General features: G+C 46.2%; 1 protein-coding gene across 1 annotated transcript; it reads right to left on the bottom strand.

Annotated features, from left to right (window-relative positions):
- Positions 1 to 1574: 1574 nt before the first annotated feature.
- Positions 1575 to 20317, bottom strand: LOC103190535 (14-3-3 protein zeta). Its single transcript, XM_042346947.1, is given in 7 exon segments — positions 1575 to 3599; positions 4727 to 4822; positions 5282 to 5343; positions 5346 to 5444; positions 10110 to 10233; positions 19561 to 19938; positions 20185 to 20317. Coding segments are annotated over 6 exon segments (735 nt in total). The 5' UTR covers positions 19855 to 19938; positions 20185 to 20317; the 3' UTR covers positions 1575 to 3539.
- Between the last annotated feature and the right edge of the window lie 1918 nt (positions 20318 to 22235).

Genomic DNA, 22235 nt, shown 5'->3' with positions numbered 1-22235 from the left:
CATGTGATGATCATAAGGTTGGTTTGGATGAAGGAACTTCAGCCCCCAACTCAGCTCAGGTGACAAACCCATCACCCCATCCTCGCTTGGCTCCACTGATTCCCATCTCACAGTGATTTGAATGAGTTCTTGTCCTTGTCCTTTAGTGTAGCGGTTAGAGCGCGCGCCTCACAGGCGAAGGTAATAATCCCTTCAATAAATAATAATTTAGGCAATCAATCCATGACTGTGGGACACTCCCTCCGCTCAGTGGATTCCGGTCTGCTTCACCTCCCCCGCATTGCCCGCTCCACCGTCAGCGGGCCGGCCTTCAGCCTGTCTGCCCCACCCTCTGGAACTCCATCCCATAGTCCCTCTGCCTCACCCCTCCCTTGCCTTCTTTAAGACCAGTCTCAAGACCCTGCTCTTCGCCTATGCCTTCAGTCAGCCTCCTACCCTCCCTCCACCCCTCTTGATTCCAATCACCAGCTCGGGTGCGGATCCCTGACTGTCCAGCGCCTTAGGACGTCTTCCTGACGTGAAAGGTGCTATACAGATGTATTTTGTTGTGCATAATTGGCTGGCTCATTTTGCCCACAAATATAGTCAATTCACTTGACAGTATATTCCGTGAAGTGCTTTGAGACGTCTAGACGACGTGAAAAGCACTATATATTGTATTATTATTATCTCAGGACTTGGCAGATTTGCTTCCTTTGGACAGTCTGAACAGGATGGGGACAGCGAAATCTCTAGTGAGTGCAGCTGCCTGTAGCGTTAGCTTGGTGCTTCTGCCCTCAGGTCCTGCTGACAACGTGATAGGAATTATTATGCTGTGCTGCTGTGGCTACGGTTCGTGTCACTGCGTGGAACATACAGTTGGTGCGCAACCCCAGGGCACTAATAAAATGCTGTTTACGTCAAAGGTTCTATCTGTTCAGGAGCGTATTTTTGGTTTGCGTCGACAAATAGAGCAGAAACGCTGTTTTGTTCAGGTATTCAGGTTCCAAACTGGAAAAGGCTTTGTGACGTCCTTCTGATGTGAAAGGCACCATAATAATATCCATGGATTTGATAAAGTACCTTATCACGTCTTCAAGACAGTTCAAAGCACTTCACAGAATATACTGTGAAATGAATTGACTCTATATTGTGTGCATAAAACACAGCAGCCAATTGCGTACAGCAGTGTCTCACAAACAGTCGTGGATTGAGGGACCAAATTATTATTATTTATTTATTATTATTCAATGTAGCACATACCTTGGGGGAAACATGTTTGAACCAATTAGAAAGCGATTTCAGGCCATTGGAACAACAAATTTGGATCACCATTAAAGCAGATAAATTGGCCAGACTATTGCAATCAAATGGGTTCACTTATCTTAACATCTTAAAATAGAAAATAAAAGGCAAAGTTATGAAATACACAGCCTCAGGCAGCAATGCTTCAGGTTGAATACACAATTAGCAGTATCTTTCCACAAATCTAATGCAAGCACCACTAAAGATAAATATCATCTTGACATCAATCCTTTTTGTCCATCTTGGCACACTTTACCCAACACACATTATCCAATAAACTCCCGTCTTGCCCCTACTGAGTCTTGCGAACGGTCAACAGAGAATATTTGAGGTTCAACAGTATTTAGTGGAAACGTCAAGATTTCCATATTTTCCCACCAATGCTGCTAAAATTGAGGAAATGCGATTTGTTATCAGAATATCAGTCACTTGTACCCCTAGGCCTGATTTTTTTCCAGGGTAGGAGGAAAGGAAGAGAGGGATGTAAAGACAGCATGCACACACAAGAACACAACACAATTTGGAAACTAATTGTTTCTGTTCTTCATACTATTCCAGATTTTAATTTTGCTTTTGGTACATTTATTCTTGCTTTTTTATTCATTTATTCTCCCAATGACAAGACAGTACAGATTTTGCTGTCAATGTAGCACAACTGTTGGTCCATACCACAGTTCTCAAACCCCTTTAAAGCATTTTGTTTTTCCAGTAACTAGTAATTTCTTCACTACCTCAACTGTTGTAATTTGTCATTTTTGGTCTTTGATTTTGCTCGTGATCCATACATTTATTCTGTCAATTATCATTTCTGCATGGGTTCTATCAATAATAATGAATAAGTGAATAACTAAGATACTAACATTTCCGAGGATAACCATTTCTCATAACATTGGAGTTGCCATTACAGGCCACTACCAGCTACTTAACTGTATTTAACCAGGACACTGGGGGAAATTCCACTATAAAGCTAATAATAAAATGTCCACTGAATGCAAAGGATTTCACTTCAAGGGTCTTTTTGTTGAAGGTAATGCATAATATTTAGTCTCACTTTTGTTTAACACTAAAGTGATTCAAATAGTGAATTCTGACAATGTACTATTTACAACTAACATGGAAATTAAGCCCCATTTTGCCCAACAGTCACAGGAATAGGTTAACGAGACCTGTGATCAGACGACCACTGTAGATTGACATTAATCTGAAAAGCAATGACTCCTTCATTGCTGATCAGACACCTTCCAGAGTTTCCAATCACATACATCTAGACTAGCTCTGGATCTCCATTTCACTTCAGACACAAGGTAGACATACATCAGCATACAATTTTTTAGGAAGTCAAATTGAAGTTTAAAAAAAATCCATTCATAAAACATTTTATTCCACTTACATCAACTTTACACATTTTTTTCTTGATAACAATTATGCTTGTGTCCTTATGAAAAGTCCAGAAGACATGAATGCAGCTAGCCATACAGCAATATATCTCATTACTTCCCCATTAACTATTTCACAGCCACATGCGTGTTAGGCAATTATCAAGAGCACAAAGCCAAAAAAAACAAAAGTCGTTTCCAGATGACACATGAGAAGGTCTTCACCTTTTAAACGTACATTATCAAAGTTATCAAGCGTTTTAATTTTACTGCATGTCTGCTTGTACATTTGTTCTTACATCGACAATAATTTCTTTTAAATACAAATAAAATGTCCAGATGTCATTTGTGTAGCAAAATGAAAACGTGAGCAATGGTGAACCTTGCAATTCATGGAATGTTAATCCTCCTCTGCCCTCACCCCCCCCAAAAAATCCTGAGAAATGTAATGGATGGTGCGCATTCGATCAACAATTTAGAGCTCTAGGGAATTGCACGATTCACTTTGAATCTATGCCATTAATGTATGCTAAATTTATGGGGCATTCCTTTTTGTTAGTACAAGTGTTTGACATTAGCCTTGTGGTAAGCCAAAGCTACAAGGAGTACTAACCAAACATTTAAAACCTGTATAAAAATTCCACCCTGAATTTACATTGGCCACCTGGAAGGTACAGTACAAACAAGAGTTCCCAATATGAATTGGCTCCTCTCCCCTACTATCAAACACAAACCACATGGGAAACACAGAGACTCAACAGAAGTGACAGAAGCTTTTCAAAGACCTAAAATAGAAACTAGTGGGACAGCAGATTACAAATAGTCTTGATGGTGAAGATACAGGAATGAAGCAGACAGAACGAGGCGGTCGGTGGACGTTTAGTTCTCTCCTCCTTCACCCGCATCAGCTTCTTCTCCTTGGTTGTCTGAAGTCCACAACTAGAAGTAGATAAAATTCCATTTATCACCCATTCTGTTAATAATAGTAATCCTCGCATTTGATACGTCATTGATTGTCACGTCGTTGATAAGCGTTTCACAGAATCCAGTGGAAAGTGAATTGACTGTATATTTTATGGTCAAAATGTTGCTGCCAATTGTGCACAGCAGTGTCTCACAAGCAATTGTGGATTCAGTGACCAATTATATCTCTTGGAATGATTCGAGAAAGCGAACCATCAATCGACTAACAACCGGGTTCCTATACACTAAGTAAACAGAGGCGCGTGGAGTAAGGAAACTTGCCTACGGTTTCACCCTGCCTGGGAATCGAACCCGGTACATCTTGCGAGGCGAGTGCTCTAACCACTACGCTACAGGACTCCACAGCTGACAATGCAGTCCGGACAAGTGTTCAATTGCTAATGCACCATTTCTCCAGCACATGTGCGTAGTATGCATTAAATTCAAGTTGAATTCATTACAAAGTGCATCATCTGCAGATTATTAAGTGTTTAGGTTACAGCTTCTTTAATTACAAACCATGGGAAATGTCCCTGCCTCTACATATTAGCAATCATATTTTTAAAATGCTGTGTAAAGCCTCATGTATGCAACAATAAATTACATACACAGGGTCCTCAATGTTGGGAGGACACCCCAAGGCATTTGACATTCAGGGATTTGGACTTGAGCTGGGATCAGGAGGGGTGGAGGACAGGGAGGATAAGGAAGGAGGGTGACCGAAGGCAAAAGGAGGCAAAAAGGAAGGTCTTGAGGCAGGCCTTGAAGGAGGCAAGGGAGGAAGCAAGGCAATGAGACTGTGGGCTGGAGTTACAGAGGGTGCTGTCGCTGTATGCACAGCCTCCACAGCCATGGAAGCCAAACTAGCTAATCTAGGTCTCCTCTAAAAACGCATTCGCTTACAATCTTGAAAGGGTAAATTGTGAACAGTTATGCTGTTCTGGAGTGTTGGTAATACAATCCCATGTCAGGCTGTGACCTGCATCTAATACACACCATAATGCACTGATTGCTTGATGAAAACCACCACCCAAAGTAAGCCAACATTCACCAGAGGAAGTGTCCCACTCTTGAATCAATATCTTCTCTGTAGAAATACTTACTGTCAAGTTGTCTCGCAATAATTGCATTATTAATGTGCTGTCTTTATAGGAATCTTCGTTCAGCGTATCAAGCTCTGCAATTGCTTCATCAAAAGCCTTTATAGGAGAAGAGAGATGCATGAACATAATCACACACAAAAACCATAAACTCCCTCCCACCTCACCCACTGATCAATTTGGATTCTACTCACAGTCTTTGCGAGAGCACAAGCCTGCTCCGGGGAGTTAAGGATTTCATAATAAAAGACGGAAAGTTAAGGGCCAGTCCCAGGCGGATCGGGTGTGTTGGTTGCATCTCTTTCTTACTGATCTCAAATGCCTCCTGGTACGCCTGTTGCGAGTGCTCAACTGTAGCTAAAGCCAAAAAAAGGAAATAAGACAATTTTAGAAATAAACTTCACAAGTTACAACTCTGCACCAATTCACAAAAGCGACAATTTAACTTTCATCATCAAAAAGCCTTTATAGGAGAAGAGAGATGCATGAACATAATCACACACAAAAACCATAAACTCCCTCCCACCTCACCCACTGATCAATTTGGATTCTACTCACAGTCTTTGCGAGAGCACAAGCCTGCTCCGGGGAGTTAAGGATTTCATAATAAAAGACGGAAAGTTAAGGGCCAGTCCCAGGCGGATCGGGTGTGTTGGTTGCATCTCTTTCTTACTGATCTCAAATGCCTCCTGGTACGCCTGTTGCGAGTGCTCAACTGTAGCTAAAGCCAAAAAAAGGAAATAAGACAATTTTAGAAATAAACTTCACAAGTTACAACTCTGCACCAATTCACAAAAGCGACAATTTAACTTTCATAGGGAGTGCTCTTCACGTTTGGAGGAAGTTTAAGTTGAAAATGTAGCAAATGCAAACAACGAGGAAGATGGTAGCAGAGTGCAGGAAGACAACAACAACAACAAGATTCCATTTATAGAGCGCCTTTCACGTCGGGAGGACGTCCCAAGGCGCTGACAGACTGGTGAAATGGGCAGACATGTGGCAGATGAAATTTAATGCAGAAGTCTGGAGTGATACATTTTGGGAGGAAGAATGAAGAGAGGCAATATACACTAAATAGTACAGTTTTAAAGGGGGTATAGGAGCAGAGACTTGGGGTTTCACATACACAGGTCTTTGAAAGTGGCAGGACATGTTGATGAAGATGTTAGCAAAGCATATGGGAACCAGGCTTTATAAATAAAAGAATATAAAAGCAAGAAAGTTATGTTAAACCTCTAGGTCTCTGCTGGAGTATTGTGTCTAATTCTGGGCACCACACTTTAGGAAGGATGTCAAGGCCTTGGAGAGGGAGCAAAGAAGATTTACTAGAATGGTCCCAGGGATGAAGGACTTCAGTTACTTGGAGAGACGAGAGCGGCTGAGATCCTTCTCCATTGAGCAGAGCAGAAAAACAAAACATTACATTTGTATAATGCCTTTCAAGTCAGGAGGAAGTCCCAAGACGCTGGACAGTCAGGGATTTGGGCCAGAGCTGGGGTTTGGGACCGGGCGGGGGGGGGGGGGAGGGTGGAGGGCAGGAAGGTGGCTAAAGGCGCAGTCAATGTGGAAGGACTTGAGATGTACACTGAAGGAGGCAAGGGAGGGGACAAGGCAAGGGGACTGCGAGATGGAGTTCCAAAGTGTGGGAGCAGAGAAGCTGAAGGCCTGACAGCTGATGGGTCAGTAACCAGAGGACACAGATGTAACATTAAGACAATTGGCAAAAGAACCAGGAGGGAATTTTTTTTTGTAATGTAACGATTAATGATCTGGAAAGCACTGACTGAAAGGCTGGTGGAAGGAAATATTTGCAGGGCCAGGGGGACAATAGAGGGGCTAGTTGGGTACTGGTTTCAGATTGTCAGCACAAACACGATGGGCCCAAATGGCCTCCTTCAAAGAAACATAGAATTATAGAGCACAGAAGGAGGCTATTCAGCCTACTCTTTGAAAAGAGCTACCCAATTCAATCCTATTCCCGCTCTCTCCCAATAGCCCTGATCAACCCCACTCCCACACTCTCTCCCCAAAGCCCTGCAAACTTGTCCTCACCAAATAATTAGCTACCGCTCTCTTAAAAGCCATTATCGAATCGGCCTCCACCGGCCTTTCAGGCAATACATTCCAGATCCCAACAACTCGCTGTGTGAACACATTTCTCCTCCCCTCCCCTCCGTTTCTTTAACAGCTATTTTAAATGGGTGTCCTCGGGTTACTGACCCACCGCCAGTGGGAATAGTTTCTCCTCGTTCACCCTATCGAATCCCCTCATTATTTTGAAAACTTCTATTAAGTCTCCTCTTAACCTTCTCTGCTCCGAGGAGAATAATCCGAGCTTCTCTACCTCTCCTGATAACTGAGGTCCCTCATTCCTGGTACCATTCTGGTCAATCTCCTTTGCACCCTCTCCAATGCCTTGACATCCTTCCTACAGTGTGGGGCCCAGAACTGAACCCAGTCTCTCGCTGAGGCCTCACCAGTGTTTTACATAAAGGTTCATCATAACTTCCTGACTTGTGTATTCTATGCCCTATTTATAAAGCCGAGTATCCCGGATGCTCTTTAACAGCTGTATCTGCCTGTCCGGCCACCTTCAGAGATTTACTATATGACCCCCAGGTCTCTCTGTCCCTTCACCCCCATTAAGACTGTACCATCAGCTTATATTGCCTCTCCTCATTCTTCCTCTCAAAGTGCATCACTTCACATTTCTCCACATTAAACTCCATCTGCCACGTGTCTGCCCGTGTTACCAGTCTGTCTCTATCCTCTTGCAGTCGGTTACTATCCCCTCACTGTTTACTACTGTTTCCAGCTTAGTGTCACCTGCAAACTTGGGAATTGTGCTCCATATACCCAAGTCCAGGTCCAGGTCATTTATATAGATCACAAACAGCAGTGGCCCCAATACTGACCCCCGGGGGGACACCACTGCACACTTCCCTCCAGTCAGAAAAACAACCGTTCACCACCACTCTCTGCTTTCTGTCTCTCAGACAGTTCTGTATCCGCTGTCACTGTCCCTTTAATATCGGGGGCTTCGATTTTGCTACAAGTCTCTTATGTGGCACTTTAACGCCTTTTGAAAATCCATATAAACTATACATCAACTGCACTACAGGTCTCCGTTATTGCCACTACATCATAACCCAATGAGACAACTTGAGCCTGCAGCTCACCAAGCTTATTTGTCACACACACTGCATTTACGCACATGCACTCCAAGAACGACTGAGTCTGCTCTGCATTTCTCCGCCATCTAATCCCTCCTTTTCCTGGACTCCTTATTACATTGTAATTCTTCTCTCCCAGCCCTCTGCGTAACTTGTTTGTCTTCTCTGATGCTACATTTTGATTCCCTTCTCCCCTCAAAATTAGTTTAAACGCACCCCCACAGCACAAGTTAACCTCCCCGTGAGGACATTGGTCGCAGCCCTGTTCAGGTGTAACCCATCCACGTTGTATAGGTCCCATCTCCTTCTGTACAGTAAGACTCCATCAGTGCTTCACAGAGTCAGGGGAGAGAGAGAGGAGTGAGTGAGAAAGAGACGACCAAAAGCGCGACTGGAAAGAAAGGTCTTCAGACAGGTTTTCAGGCCAAGAAGGGAAGGGCTGAGGCCCTCTAGGGATGGTGGGGCAGTGGCTGAAAGCTTGGCCACCCCTGGCTGAGCGGGGACATGGATTAGGCTCGTGTTCGCTGAGCAGATGGAGCAATCAGGGTAGTAGGGTTGCACAAGGCCACATAGGGATTTAAATGTTAAATGCGAGTTCAAGGATGTTAAATTTGATCTGGTGGAGGTGAGTGAAGTGAGAGAGCGAGCGTGTGTGCATCATAGGATCACAAAGCTTTGGTATGAAATGTCACAAGCTACAGAATTTTGGGTATAATATAATCCTTATATTTGATATAGTGCCGTACATATTGTAAAGTGGATTGATTGTGTATTTCATGGGTGAAACGCAGCAGCCAATTGCTCACAGCAGTGTCCCACAAACAGTTGCGGATTGACTGACTTTGTGGAGTGGGGCACTGGCCTCCTGCTCATCCCTCTCACCCTCCGCCCCACCATCGGAGGTCGCGCTTTCAGTCACTATGCCCCAAAACTCTGGAACACTACCCCTCAATCCCTCCACCTTGCCGCCTCTCTCCCCCTTTTCAAGTCCCACCTGAAAACCTTCCTCTTTGACCATAATAATCCCTCCAAAACCCAAAACAATAATAAATTGGTCATTTTCAATCTACGACTGTTTGTGGGACATTGCTGTGCGCAATTGGCTGCCGCGTTCGCCCACAAATATACAGTCAATTCACTTTACAGTGTGTTCTGTGAAGCGCTTTGGGATGTCCTCCAGACGTGAAAAGCGCTATATCAAATGCAAGGGTTATTATTATTATGCTTACTGCCAGCCCCCATCCCCTGGGTCAGGATCTGCCACTGTTAGGTGAATTGCTACCCTGTGTGAAGAGCACTACATAAATGCAAGTTGTTTTTGTTGTTGTGTGGAATAAGGAAATTTACCTAAGGTTTCGCCCTGCCTGGGAATTGAACTCAGATCCTCATGCTTGCAAAGTGAGTGCTCTAACCACAACGCTAAAGGACTCCACACTGGATTCCCACTGGACTCCAACTGGATGGTCTGTACTGTGCGTAGGGAGGAGCTGGGGAGTCCAGATGAGCAAGGGTGGGAAAACCCACCGGAGCTGAGTGCATCCACTGGATTTTGGACAAAAGCTCATGACCTACTCCGATTCGATACATAGGAAGGTATGTGGAGCTTGGGTCAGTTACAACAAATTACCCTTGTATAGCACACTTCATATTGGAAAGACGTCCCAACAACTTGGATTTATACAGCACTCTCCACACTGGACGGCGTCCCAGGGCACTGGATAATCAGAGGTTTTGGATTAGCAGAGGATTAGGATGGTCAAATATTGGGTTCATGGATAAGTCGGCAATTATTTAAGAATTTGTGACTGTTATATATGGAACAGGCTCCCGAGGAAGACGGGGAAGCAGAAAGTATCAACTCTTTCAAGCACAAATTAGATACGATTTATGTCTGAAGGCGAACCAGGTGGATCTTGGTCTTCCTTCGCCCAGCAATTCTTATGTTCCTACACACTGGAATTAAGGAGGTTGGGGCAGATATTTCACAGGGTGCCTGGCAATGTTCAAAACAAATACTCCACTGTGTAGCATGGATACTTTTAAGCATGGTGATGGGTTTCCACGTGTCAAAACACCTGGAAGACCAATAAAAGTATTACAGCAGAGGATGCAGAGATGGGGTACATGCGAGAGGTAAGGGTAGATAAAGAGAAGGTTGAAGACGTAGGGGTAACAAAATACATAATTAAATATAATTTGGTGTTTTAGCATACCTTTCTTGTCCTCTCCAGCTGCCACCTCAGCTAAATAACGATAGTAATCTCCCTTCATTTTCAAGTAGAAAACTTTGCTTTCTGCACTAGTAGCATTGGCTATCAAGTATTTGTCCAGAAGTCCCTGTTAAATAGAAGCACAGACACAGTTAGCAAACTAAACACCTGATTTACACCTTAGACAACAATACTACATGTTTGAAAGCTAATGCAGAATTCACATTTGAATTCACATCAATCAGAACTTGAAAACAACTGTAAAAAAACCTCTGAAAAGCTCAATACCACTACAGTTCCTATCAGTTGCATTCAGTGAAAAGAAAGCTATCACATGAGTTTAAAGGGGAGCAAAAAAACAACTCTTAAGAAAATGACCCACAGAGTGCTACTAAATGAACCAGAGCCCTAATGTGGTGCTTATGGCAAAAAGAAATCCAGTTGTGGCTAAAAAACTAGTATCTGCAATACCAAAAAACATCTTCCATCTGGCACATAGTGCTTTGCCACCTCCAAATTATTTTACTTGATGGAGCTGGACTGATAGAAGTTGTGGTTTAATGGCTATTGATCTGTCTATCCTGCTGTTAACCCTGCCCAAACTACAAATAGTGGTCAAAATGATGCAAAAAAAAAGTTGGTAGGTACTACTATAAATACATTTGTGTTCTCTTTAAACGCATTTGCTCCCAGCACTTCAGAGACAATATGGTAACAATAATCCTTGCATTGGATATAGCGCCTTATCACTTCTTCGAGACGCCTCCAAGTGCTTCACAGAATATACTGTAAAGTGGATACACTGTACATTTTGTGGGTGAAACATGGCAGCCAATTGCGCACAGCAGTGTCCAACAAACAGCCGTGAATTGAGTGACCAAATTATTATTGTTTTTGAGGGGATTACCATCCCCAGAATGAGATCTGCCAATCGGCTAACAGCCAAGTTCCTACTTACTGCTCGGCAAACAGAGATGTGTGGAGTATGGAAACTTGCCTAACATTTCGCCCTGCATGGGAATCGAACCCGGGCCCTCTCGCTTGCGAGGTGAGTGCTCCAACCACTAAGCTACAGGACTCCACGACAGAAAGGCATAGAAACAAAATGATGACCCGTTATATTTGTGATCTGAGTTTATACAGTTAATCTGGATTTACAAATAAACTCTAAAACAAAGGTGTGCACATTCAAGACACTATTGTAGTGCTGTAGCAGGCACTAAATAAGCCCTGGTTGTTTTGTCCTGAGAGTGACAGTGGCTGGGCTGATAAACATATTGCTACACAATATGCTCAAACACCCTATAAAGAGAAGGGCTATGGTAAGACCAAACTTGTCATATTCAAATCCTGCGTCAAGAGAAAACGGGATACATCAGGCATTAGAAAGATGTACATGAAGTGAATGAGAGGTGAGAACTCAAGTGGAGTATGAACATCAACATAGAATACTTGAGCCTGAATGGCCCATTTCCGTGTCACTTCACTCAAGCATTTAACACTCCAAACCTTTCTCATTCTTCTTCATCTGTCAGAGGTGTAACCAATAGAAATCACAGCTTATCATCTGCCATAGCCCTTATAGTTGGCCATCCCACCCTATGTGTTTCCCACAACACACTCACCCACATTTCACCCACCCCCCCAACAGTCACGTTCACTTACATCTACATCAATTCCGCCCGCAAACTACACACCCGTGTTCCCTTCATCCCTGGCAACCCCTCCCACGCAGACACTTCACAATGCTCCCCTTTCACTCCCCCCACAACGCTCCCTTTTCAGACCTCCCACAAGTCACAACCTTCGCTTCACACACCTATACACACAACAATGCTTCCCTCTCACACACATTTCCTCCTCTTCCCTCCACCCCCCTCTCAGCAATGCTAGGTAGTCAAACAGTTCATTCTAAGCAGTGGGTTTACTGGAACAGCCCTAAAATTTCCAAAAGCATATCTTGGAATTCAATCTGGAAAAGGGATTAGTTTGTTCAGCAAGTTAGGAAAGAACCTGCATTGAAAATGTGCATGCAGAAAATCAAGTTACATTTTATAAGTCAGAAGAATGTTTGTTGCACCTACCATGTCATTCGTTTGTAGTGTGCAACCATGACCTCCATGGTTGCACACTACAACTCACCAGCCAGTCAGGAACCTGGGCGTCTTGTTCAACCCTCATCTGTATTTTCTCCCCCACATTCAAGTCATGACCCACTCTGCCTTCCCTCACCTCCGTAACGTCGCCCGACTCCGCCACTGCCTCACCCCTCAGGCCTCTGAAACTCTTGTTCATACCTTCATCACCTCCAGACTCGACTATGCAAACTCCCTACTTGTCGGCCTTCCCAACCCCTCCCTCCACAGCTGCAGATAATCCAGAACTCTGCCGCCCGTGTCCTCTCCCGCACCAAACTCCGTGACCCCATCTCCCCCACTCTCGTCCGACTCCATTGGCTCTCTATCCTTCAGAGGATCCAGTTCAAGATCCTGGTCCTCACCTACAAAGCCCTCCATGGCCTCCCCCCACCCTATCTCTGCGACCTCCTAACCCCCTACCAACCCGCCCGCTCCCTCCACTCAGCCGCTCTGGCTGCTCCACGTCCCCCGCCCCACCATTGGCGGGACAGCCTTCAGCCACTCTGTCCCCAACCTCTGGAATTCCATCCCCCAGTCACTCCGCCTCGCCCCCTCCGTAGCCTCCGACCATGCCATCTGTCACCCCCCTCCCCTTCAGGTCTGAAATGCTGTACATCGTCCAGCGCCTTGGGACGTCCTCCCGATGTGAAAGGCTCTATACAAATGTAATCTTGGTGGTGTTGTTAAGTGCAATGTACATACTTTTTGCATAAGCATCTCTGGTCAAATTACACCAGAGTATATCGTTGCCACAGGCACCTGGACTACTAGAGCAGCCTTCCTGGTGAGAAACATTCCCACTAAAGAACTTTATTGCTATATTAGGAGCAATTCCTCTACTGTAGTCTAATTTTGTTGGAACATACAGGACCCTTGGATAAAAGGCTCTGACAAAAGGTAGAATAGTGGGCGTGAAAGGATAACATACAAAATATTATATATTTCCCCACAAAGTAAGAGTCAATTCACCTTACAGTATATTCTGTGAAGTGATTTAAGACATCTCAGCAACGCAATAAGGCACTATATTAAGGGCAAGGATCGTTATTATACTAAAAGGAAAACAAAAGTAGACGAAGATCGAAAATCCAGCTCACCTTCAATAGGTCTATCCACTAACAGTAAAACAGGTTACTACTACCAAATAAACCAATCCTATGAAGCAACTAATCACATCAATAATTCAGTTATGGTGCTCTTGAGTTAGTCAAGGCAAATTGTTAAAAGTGGAATGAAGAGTCTCACATGTATACCAGGAAATGTTGTACCTAAAAAACCTGATTGCAAAATAACTCAGGAGCATATTGCCTTTGTAAACAAAACGCTATTTTGTTGATAAAAAATATTTAAAGATCTAACAGTATTTTGACATGAGCAAATGATGATATCAGATGCCTGGATGTCCCCTCTCACCCATAACACCCTTCCAAACTTCCTCTCCTGATCCATTCATTCACATCATTTGTAGGAAACAATGATGTCAGTTTCTACATAACCAGAAAAGTCCAATTTAGATGTGGTGAGGCACCTTCTATTGGTAGTCTCAAACACTAAATAGTAGCAATACGTAGTACAGGAAAAACAGGTAATACGGTGTAATATTACAAGTGTAACATTAAAGTTCTCAGTAAAAGCTCATTTAATAATCCTAATATAATAATAATCCTTGCATTTGATATAGTGCTTTTCACGTCGGGAGGACGTCCCAAAGCGCTTCACAGAATAGACTGTAAAGTGAATTGACTGTATATTTGTGGGCGAACGCGGCAGCCAATTGCGCACAGCAATGTCCCACAAACAGTCGTAGATTGAAAATGACCAATTTATTATTGTTTTTGGTTTTGGAGGAATTATTATTAGGCTCTGTGTGGAGTAAGGAAACTTGCCCAAGGTTTGGCCCTCTGCCTGGAATTGAACTCAGGTCTCTCGCTTGCAAAGCGAGTGCTCTAACCACTGAGCTACAGGACTCCATTTGGTTGGTAAAGAGAATTCATTCCAACTAAGATGACAATGTGTAACAACCATATAAACCTCGATGATCCCAGACTCAATCTGCACGAAATTAGTGATCTCAACAAGGACAGCAGCAATTGCCCTGAATAATGGAGGGAAAACTTTTTTTTTTTAAAAAGTAGGAACCTGGTTGTTAGTCGATTGGCGGATTGCTTTTCCTGGGGTAATAATTCCCTAAAAAAATAATAAATTGGTCACTTCAATCCACGACTGTTTGTGGGACGCTGCTGTGCACAATTGGCTGCTGTGTATCTTCCACAAAATAGTCAATTCACTTTACAGTATAATCTGTGAAGCACTCTTGAGACGCCATGAAGATGTGATAAGGCGCTATATCAAATGCAAGGATTATTATTAATATATCATTATAAAACAAAACCACACCATCCAGCCAACTCTGAAGACTGGACTGTGGCGACACCTGCTGACATTCAGTATCTGGGTTCACAGAGAATTCCCACTTGACTGAGATAGAAGAGATCACCTATGGTATGGTACCACTGCAGAAGAATGAAATGTTATGAAAGAAGACCATCTGCCCATTCAGTTCGCCTTCCATCATCCTGGAAGTCACATGCATGTATCCCACGATATTAATGCCTAAAAGAAATCAATCTAATTTGCTTTTCTCACATTACAAAGAGATGTGAGAAAAGTGAAGATGAAAATTAGACAAGAACTCAAAAAGCAACGCTCAGTCCTGCAGGAAGTCCTAATTGTTGAAAGGGAAGCAATGGCACTGACCTGTTTTGTGCCCCCCCCACCCTTCACCCACCTTGGCTGCTGCGTTCTGCCCCCTACCCCCCCACAATATCACAGAGTTCTTCTGACTCCTTCCCTCCAGTCTTTCAAGGCCAGTCTCAAAACATACCTCTTAGGCTAATAAAACCCTTCTGAGATATTTTAAAAATAAAAGCTAGTCTTCATTTAGCAACAGCAGCTAGATTTTCATTAGGTATTCACACAATTTACCAACTCAAATGTAACTTCAAGACTTTAAATTGCACATTCCTATTATCCCATCAGGACTGTTTTGCAAGTGGTGGACTGAACTATACAAATGTAATCTTGTTATTGTTGCTGTTGAACAAACTACAGTTCATTTCTATCCAGCAGCTAGTTCTGCTTTCATCTCTGCCCTGCCCCCCCCATCCCCAGTCAGGTCTTCAGTCTCTCTGCCCCACTCAATGATACTCCATCCCTCCCTTGTCTCCTTCAAGACTCACCTCTTTGACTGAGACTTCAGGTCACCCTCTTCTCCCCACCCTCCATCTCTCCTGAACCCAACTCGGGTCCAAATTCTTGACTGCCAATGTAAAAGTCACGATACAAATGTCATTTGTTGTTTTTGTACCCTGCCAGTCTTTTTCCGGAATGTATCTCAATAGTTGCAATGGGCCATCACGTCTCTCACTTCTGCTATTCCAGAGATATGGCATAGGAAGCAATTTTAGTGTTGTTGATTATAAAACACACTTGAAATTATTTTGTTCTGATGGTAAATCACAGAACTCTTACGGTTCTGATACACGGAGCTCAAATTCCACAGGAGCAAACAGTAATTTGCCTATTGATTGAGTTCATACATCAGAAAATAATCTGTCAAATTAAGGCAGGTGGGAAGGCACTGCTGCAGCGCTGACTCGGACGCAGAAGGCAGATAATGCAGAGGTGAGCAAATGTGCTCATTTTAAGAACTGGAAGCTCACATGACCTGCATTAACAACTAACCCTGTACTGGTAATTACAGAAAAACAAGATCCATCACACACCCATGATTAATTATGATTAGCTACCCCTTAGAGCAAATCAATCAGTACAAAAATAGTTTGCATTTACAAATGACCCTCCACGTAGGATGACATGAGTGGTGGCCAACGATAAGACACTAAGTAGATGGGAAGTTGATTGTAGGCGCAGTTGAAGAGGTAGGATTTTAAACTGTATTTAAAGACGGGTAGAGAGCGCGAGATGGGAGTGGTGGAGGAGTTCCGGAGTAGAATCTGAAACCTTGTTGGCACCAGTAGTGCACCAAGTTGACTGAGTGGAGGGGGCAAACAGAGGAGTTGGGTAGGACATCAGAGATAAGGTGGTTCCAAGTCATAAAAGGATTAGTAGGTGAAAATGAGATCTTGAAATTGATCCTTAGCACATTGTCTCCCAGCAGGAGGCTAACAAGGACTGGGGTGATGAACATGTGGAGTTTGGTGCAGGCAAGAATGCAGGTGGCGGAGTTTATTGATGATGGAGTTAGGTAGACCAGTGAGGAATGCATTGAAAAATAGTCTAGCTGGGAGGTCATGAAGGCACGAATAAGGGATTTGGATGGCATTTGGTGTGAGATGTTGGCAGAGGTAGGCATGGTGACGTTGAAGAAAAGCAATCTTGGTCAGAGACTGGATGTGAGGATCACAACTTTTCCATACCCTCCTCTTCAATATCTATACGTTCTCTCTTGGTGACATCATCCGCAGACATTGGGTCAACTTCCACAAGTATGTGGATGACACCCAACTCTCTCTCTCTGCCTCCACTGTTGACCCCAGGACCCACTGCTGTCCTGTCAGAATGTCTGTCAGACATCAAGTCCTGGATGAGAGCAAACTTTCTACAGTGGAATGTCAACAAGACTGAGGCTCCTGATTGGCTCCCGTCAGCGCCTCCTCACCTCAGGCGCTGACAGCATCACCATCCCTGGGGCTCACTCCCCCTCACTGAGCCAGTCCCGAACCTTGGGGTCTTGTTTGACCCTTAACTATCCTTTCTACCCCACATCTGCTCCATGACCCGCTCTGCCTTCCCCACCTCCGCAACATCGCCCGACTCCGCCACTGTCTCACACCACAGCCCCCGAGACCCCCACACACACCTTCATTACATCGAGGCTCGACTATGCAAACTCACTGCTTATCGGCCCCCAACTCCTCCCTCCACAGGCGGCAGATCATCCAGAACTCTGCAGCCCGTGTCCTCTCCCGCACCGGCTCCGTGACCCTATCACCCCCATCCTCGCCCTACTCCACTGGCTTCCCATCACACAGAGGGTACAGTCCAAGATCCTGGTCCTCACCTTCAAAGCCCTCTATGGTCTTGCTCCCCCCGACCTCTGCGACCTCCTAACCCCCTCCCATCCTGCTCGCTCCCTCCGCTCAGTGGGCTCTGACCTGCTTCACGTCCCCCACCTCACTCGTCCCACTATTGGCGGGCAGGCCTTCTGCCACTCTGCCCACACCCTCTGGAATTCCATCCCAGTCCCTCTGCCTCGCCCCCTCCCTTGCCATCTTCAACACCCATCTCAAGACCCTCCTCTTAAACCATGCTTTCGATCTCCCCGCTTCCCGCACTGCCCTCCACCCTCCCGAACCCAAGCTTGGGTCCAAAGCTGTCTTTCCAGCACCTTAAAAAGAGACAACGGGCAATGAGAGGGTGTCGTGCTCGGAAGGAGCTCCAGAGGTTTGGACATCAAAACTGAAGGGAAGGCCACCAATGGTTGCACAAAGAGGGAAGGAAGGATGAGCAAGCTGATTGAGTGAGGGAAATCGGAGTCGGGTAGGAGATGCTCCTGAAGATGAGGTGCCTGGGCGGATTTGCAGGTTAACAGCTCAGCATTGACAAACAAAATTGAGGACAAAGAACCTGGCTCAATTGAGTCTTCAAAAATACCAATATTACAATACGTTTTACATTTAGATAGCACTCGTATGTCTGGAAGAGTCTCAAAGCAGTACACACTGCTGGCTTGACAGCCAAGGGTGGGGTCTAGAAAGGGACAAAAAGGTAAACCTCGAGGCAGGTTATGAACACTAGGGATTGGGGTAGGAATGAGTCTGGGGGACTTTGGGGTGGAGTTCTGGAACAGCAGTGACAGAATGTATTAAAGATCGCCTGCCCATGCGGAAGGGACAGGGCAGGTAACACAAAGCATGCTAGCTAGTGTTAGCTGAATGAAGTAATGACCAGGTGAATAAGGTTGTAGGAGGCGCCGGAGGTAGGGTGGGGCCAAGCTGTGGACGGATTTAAAGGTGAGAACAAGGATTTTACACAGCTGTGGCAGCCCTAACCCCTTTTACAACGAAGGCAGAGAAAGCTGCAGGAAGTGAGCTCACTGAACAAGAATTCTTCCCCACCCCCCTCTGTTGCACCATAAACCATACATGGAAAAGTTCACCTGAAACCTGAATTAAAGATACAAACCTACCCCGGATATACAGAGCAGCGATTAATCAGCCCATCAGCTGCTGATTTGCAATAATTCTTTTAGACGTAGGGATGGATCTTTCTTATCTACACAGTGGTGTCACCAAAAAAAAATGTCAGCGCCCTTCATCAAAGACACACCCAAGACAGAGCGAGGCCGCCTGGACAAATAATCAATGCCTTTTTTATTTTAAAAAAAAGCTCTCTCCGGGAGAAAGAAAGAGGTCAAATGCCGAATTACATATTTTTGCATTCATATTTAATTGGATTAGATTATTTATACGATTTGAAATTGTTATCAATGGGGCGGGGAGAGAGATCGATTTTTCAAAAAAAAAAACTTTCTCGAGTCCGAAGCTGCTCTACGAGCAAAATAATAAAAAAATCGCTGGAAGCACTCGGCGGCCAAGACCGTTAGTAGACTGAAAATTAATTACCGGCAACGCCCAGAGAAAAAAAACTGCCAACGTCTGGTTCACATAACTAAAAAAATCCTTTCAACCGCAACAGATCTCAATTTTTTTTTGTTTCAAAAAGGCTTCAAATGATCGAATTGGCAGAAACCAGGTTAAACCAAACCCGGGCAAACAAAAGGCACTGAAAGAATTCTCACCCGCCAGCCTCGCGAAAGGAAAATAATCCTTTAAAATGACAGATTTCATTATATTTTTAAATTGGGGGAAAAAGGGGCAAAAACAAGACGAGGGGGGGGGGGGGGGGGGGAGGGAATGTAATAATGAACAACGGCTTTCAACGGTTTCCAAAACAGACAATAAAGGAAAGATCCTCACAAAACTGAAAATAAAATTCAGACACGCCTGGCCCAGCTTTTTTTTTTAAAAAGACACACATTCTCGGAGGATGATGATAAAGTCTCTCTCTCCAGATTAGGAATTCCGCACAACCGTGACAATTGTGAATTTCAATGCAGAGGGGGAAGTAGGTGTCCGGATAGTAAACGGATCAGTTTAAGAATAAAATAACGAATAAAGGATCCGACCATCAACCAACCCACTTCCTATACAACATGGACCTAACCGATCACCAACGCCTTGAAGGCACACGTCTACTGGAAGGCGACCCGTCCCTCCCCGTCTGTCTCTTACCAGCACATCATTGCAGATGTCCCTCAGCTCGGCCTCGATCTTCTCCCGGTATTCGCGGGCCATCTGCTGCTTCTTCTCGCTGCCCTCGGTCTTCTGCTCGATGCTGGAGATGACCCTCCAGGAGGAGCGCCGGGCGCCCACCACGTTCTTGTAGGCCACCGACAGCAGGTTCCTCTCCTCGTTGGACAGCTCCAGGCCTTGCTCGGTCACCGCCTTCATGGAGGCCGCCATGTCATCGTAGCGCTCGGCCTGCTCGGCCAGCTTCGCCTTTTGCACCAGCTCGTTCTTATCCATGATTTATTATTATTATCTTCTTCTTCTTCTTTTCCTCCTCTTCTTTCCTTCCCACCCGACTCGGTCAGAAGACGCAACTACACACTACGAGCCAGAGAGAGAGAGAGAGAGAGAACAGGGGATAAAACAAGGATTTAATACAGAAAACGCATTGAAATATCCTTGGATCCAACAGAGAAACCGCGTGGGCAAGTCAGGCAAAGGGAGAGAGAGGGGAGAGGGGAGAGGGAGAGAGGGGAGAGAGAGGAGGGGGGGAAGAGAGGGGGGAGAGAGGAGGGGGGGAGAGGGAGAGAGGGGGGAACGGGAGAACAGCGAAACCCACTCAAGTACCGTATTCCTGGGTTTCAGACGTTCGTGTATTTTTCTGACCAAAGACAAAGGGAACAAATGAAAAAAAATGTCTCCTCACAGCCCCCTCTCGGTCTCCTTCTCTCCAGCCTTCTCCCCTCTGCCCCCATCTGCCCTCTCTCCCCCGGGCGGGCGGGCCAGTGAGAGGGAGCCGCCCGGTACCTGCTCACCCTCGTCCACCTCCCGTGAAACACTTCTCCACCCCTTTCCCTCCGCCTCTCCTCTCTCTCTCTCTCTTTTCCTTGCGGTGTGGCCGCCCCCGCCCTGACACACCCGCCCGCCCGCCCGCCCGCCGTCTGCTCCGAGGGTAAGGAAAGCGCCCGCCAGCCCCAGCCCTCTCCCCGGAGCAGCGAGACGGCCCACACCGAGCCCTCCTCCTCACCCCAACCGGCCAACCCTCCCTCCCGAGCGCCGGGGCCCACACGCAGCGAGTGACCGCTCTCTCTCTCACACACACAGCGAGTGAGGCGACTCCAACCGGAGCCCGGGGGGGGGGTGGGGGGGGACCAGCGGAGGTGCGGGCCCTAGGCCGCAGCCTCTCCTCCATTTTCCTCTCCTCAGCCTCCGGCTCACCGATCAGCGCCTCAGACCCCCCGCCCGCCCGCCCGCGCGCCGCCACCCGACCCCCGACACAGATACAATGAATGAAACGAGAGCGGCGGAGAACGGAGCGACGGTCCCCCACCGTCAAACACAGGTACACACACAATGAATGGAGAAAATGAGAGCGGGAGAGAGCGGGACTGACCGGGGCGGCGGGTGGACGGTTGGTTCGCTGACTGGCTCGCGCGAGTCTGTGTGTCAGTCACGCGGGCGGGAGGGCTCGCGGCAGCGGCTCGGGGGAAGCTGACGCCTCGGCAGCTCGCGGGACGCAACGGCTCGAGGTCGGCAAGGCAGGGCTCGGCACGGGGTTTCCTCCAATGAGGCGCAGGGAGCGGGCGCCCCACCCGCCCGCTGACGTCAGCAGGCGCTGCCACGGCAACGGCCGCCCCAACCGACTGATTGGTCTGACGTGGGTCAGCCGAGGCCCCGCCCCCATCCCCCCCCGGCCCCGCCCCCACCGCACCGCACTGCACTGCTGGTGGGACCCCGCAACAGCCCCCGCACCTCCCACCGCCCCATCACACCATCCGGGCGCCTCAAAGCGCTTCGCAGGATATACCGTAAAGTGCAGTGACTGTATTTTTTGTGGGCGAAACGCGGCCGTCAATCGCAGGGACCGCTCCCTCCGTGACTCCCTGGTTTACTCCTCCGTCACCACTCACACCGGCTCTCCTCCCCTCGGCACCTGCCCCTTAATAATAATAATAATAATAATAATAATAATAATAATAATCCTTGCATTTGATATAGCGCTTTTCACGTCGGGAGGACGTCCCAAAGCGCTTCACAGAACACACTGTAAAGTGAATTGACTGTATATTTGTGGGCGAACGCGGCAGCCAATTGCGCACAGCAATGTCCCACAAACAGTCGTAGATTGAAAATGACCAATTTATTATTGTTTTTGGTTTTGGAGGGATTATTATTAGGCTCTGTGTGGAGTAAGGAAACTTGCCCGAGGTTTCGCCCTCTGCCTGGAATTGAACTCAGGTCTCTCACTTGCAAAGCGAGTGCTCTAACCACTGAGCTACAGGACTCCACAAATGGCAGGTATTGCATCTCCTGCATTGCCAGCACAGGAGATGCAATACCTGCCATTTGACCGCCTCCCGTACCACTGTCCAGGGAGGGGCCCAAACAAGGCTTTCAAGTGAGACAGCGATTTATGTGTACGTCCACCAGTGTAGTTTACTGCATTCACTGCTCACGATGTGGTCTCCTCCATATTGGGGAGACCAAACACAGATTGGGGACCGATTTGCCGAACACCTCCATTCGGTCCACAAGCACAACCCTGAGCTTCCGGTTTCTTGCCATTTCAACTCTCCTATGCTGTTACAATGAACCAAAGAGCACCTCATCTATCTGCCAGAGACCTCGCAGCCCTCTGGCCTCAATATTGATTTCAACTGCTTCAGACCATAAGAGCA

Source organism: Callorhinchus milii, unplaced genomic scaffold (genome assembly GCF_018977255.1).
Source record: "Callorhinchus milii isolate IMCB2004 unplaced genomic scaffold, IMCB_Cmil_1.0 Scaffold2, whole genome shotgun sequence".
Classification (NCBI taxonomy): Eukaryota; Metazoa; Chordata; class Chondrichthyes; order Chimaeriformes; family Callorhinchidae; genus Callorhinchus; species Callorhinchus milii.
The sequence above is the reverse complement of the archived record's forward strand: the minus strand, read 5'-3'. Positions and strand labels throughout refer to the sequence as shown.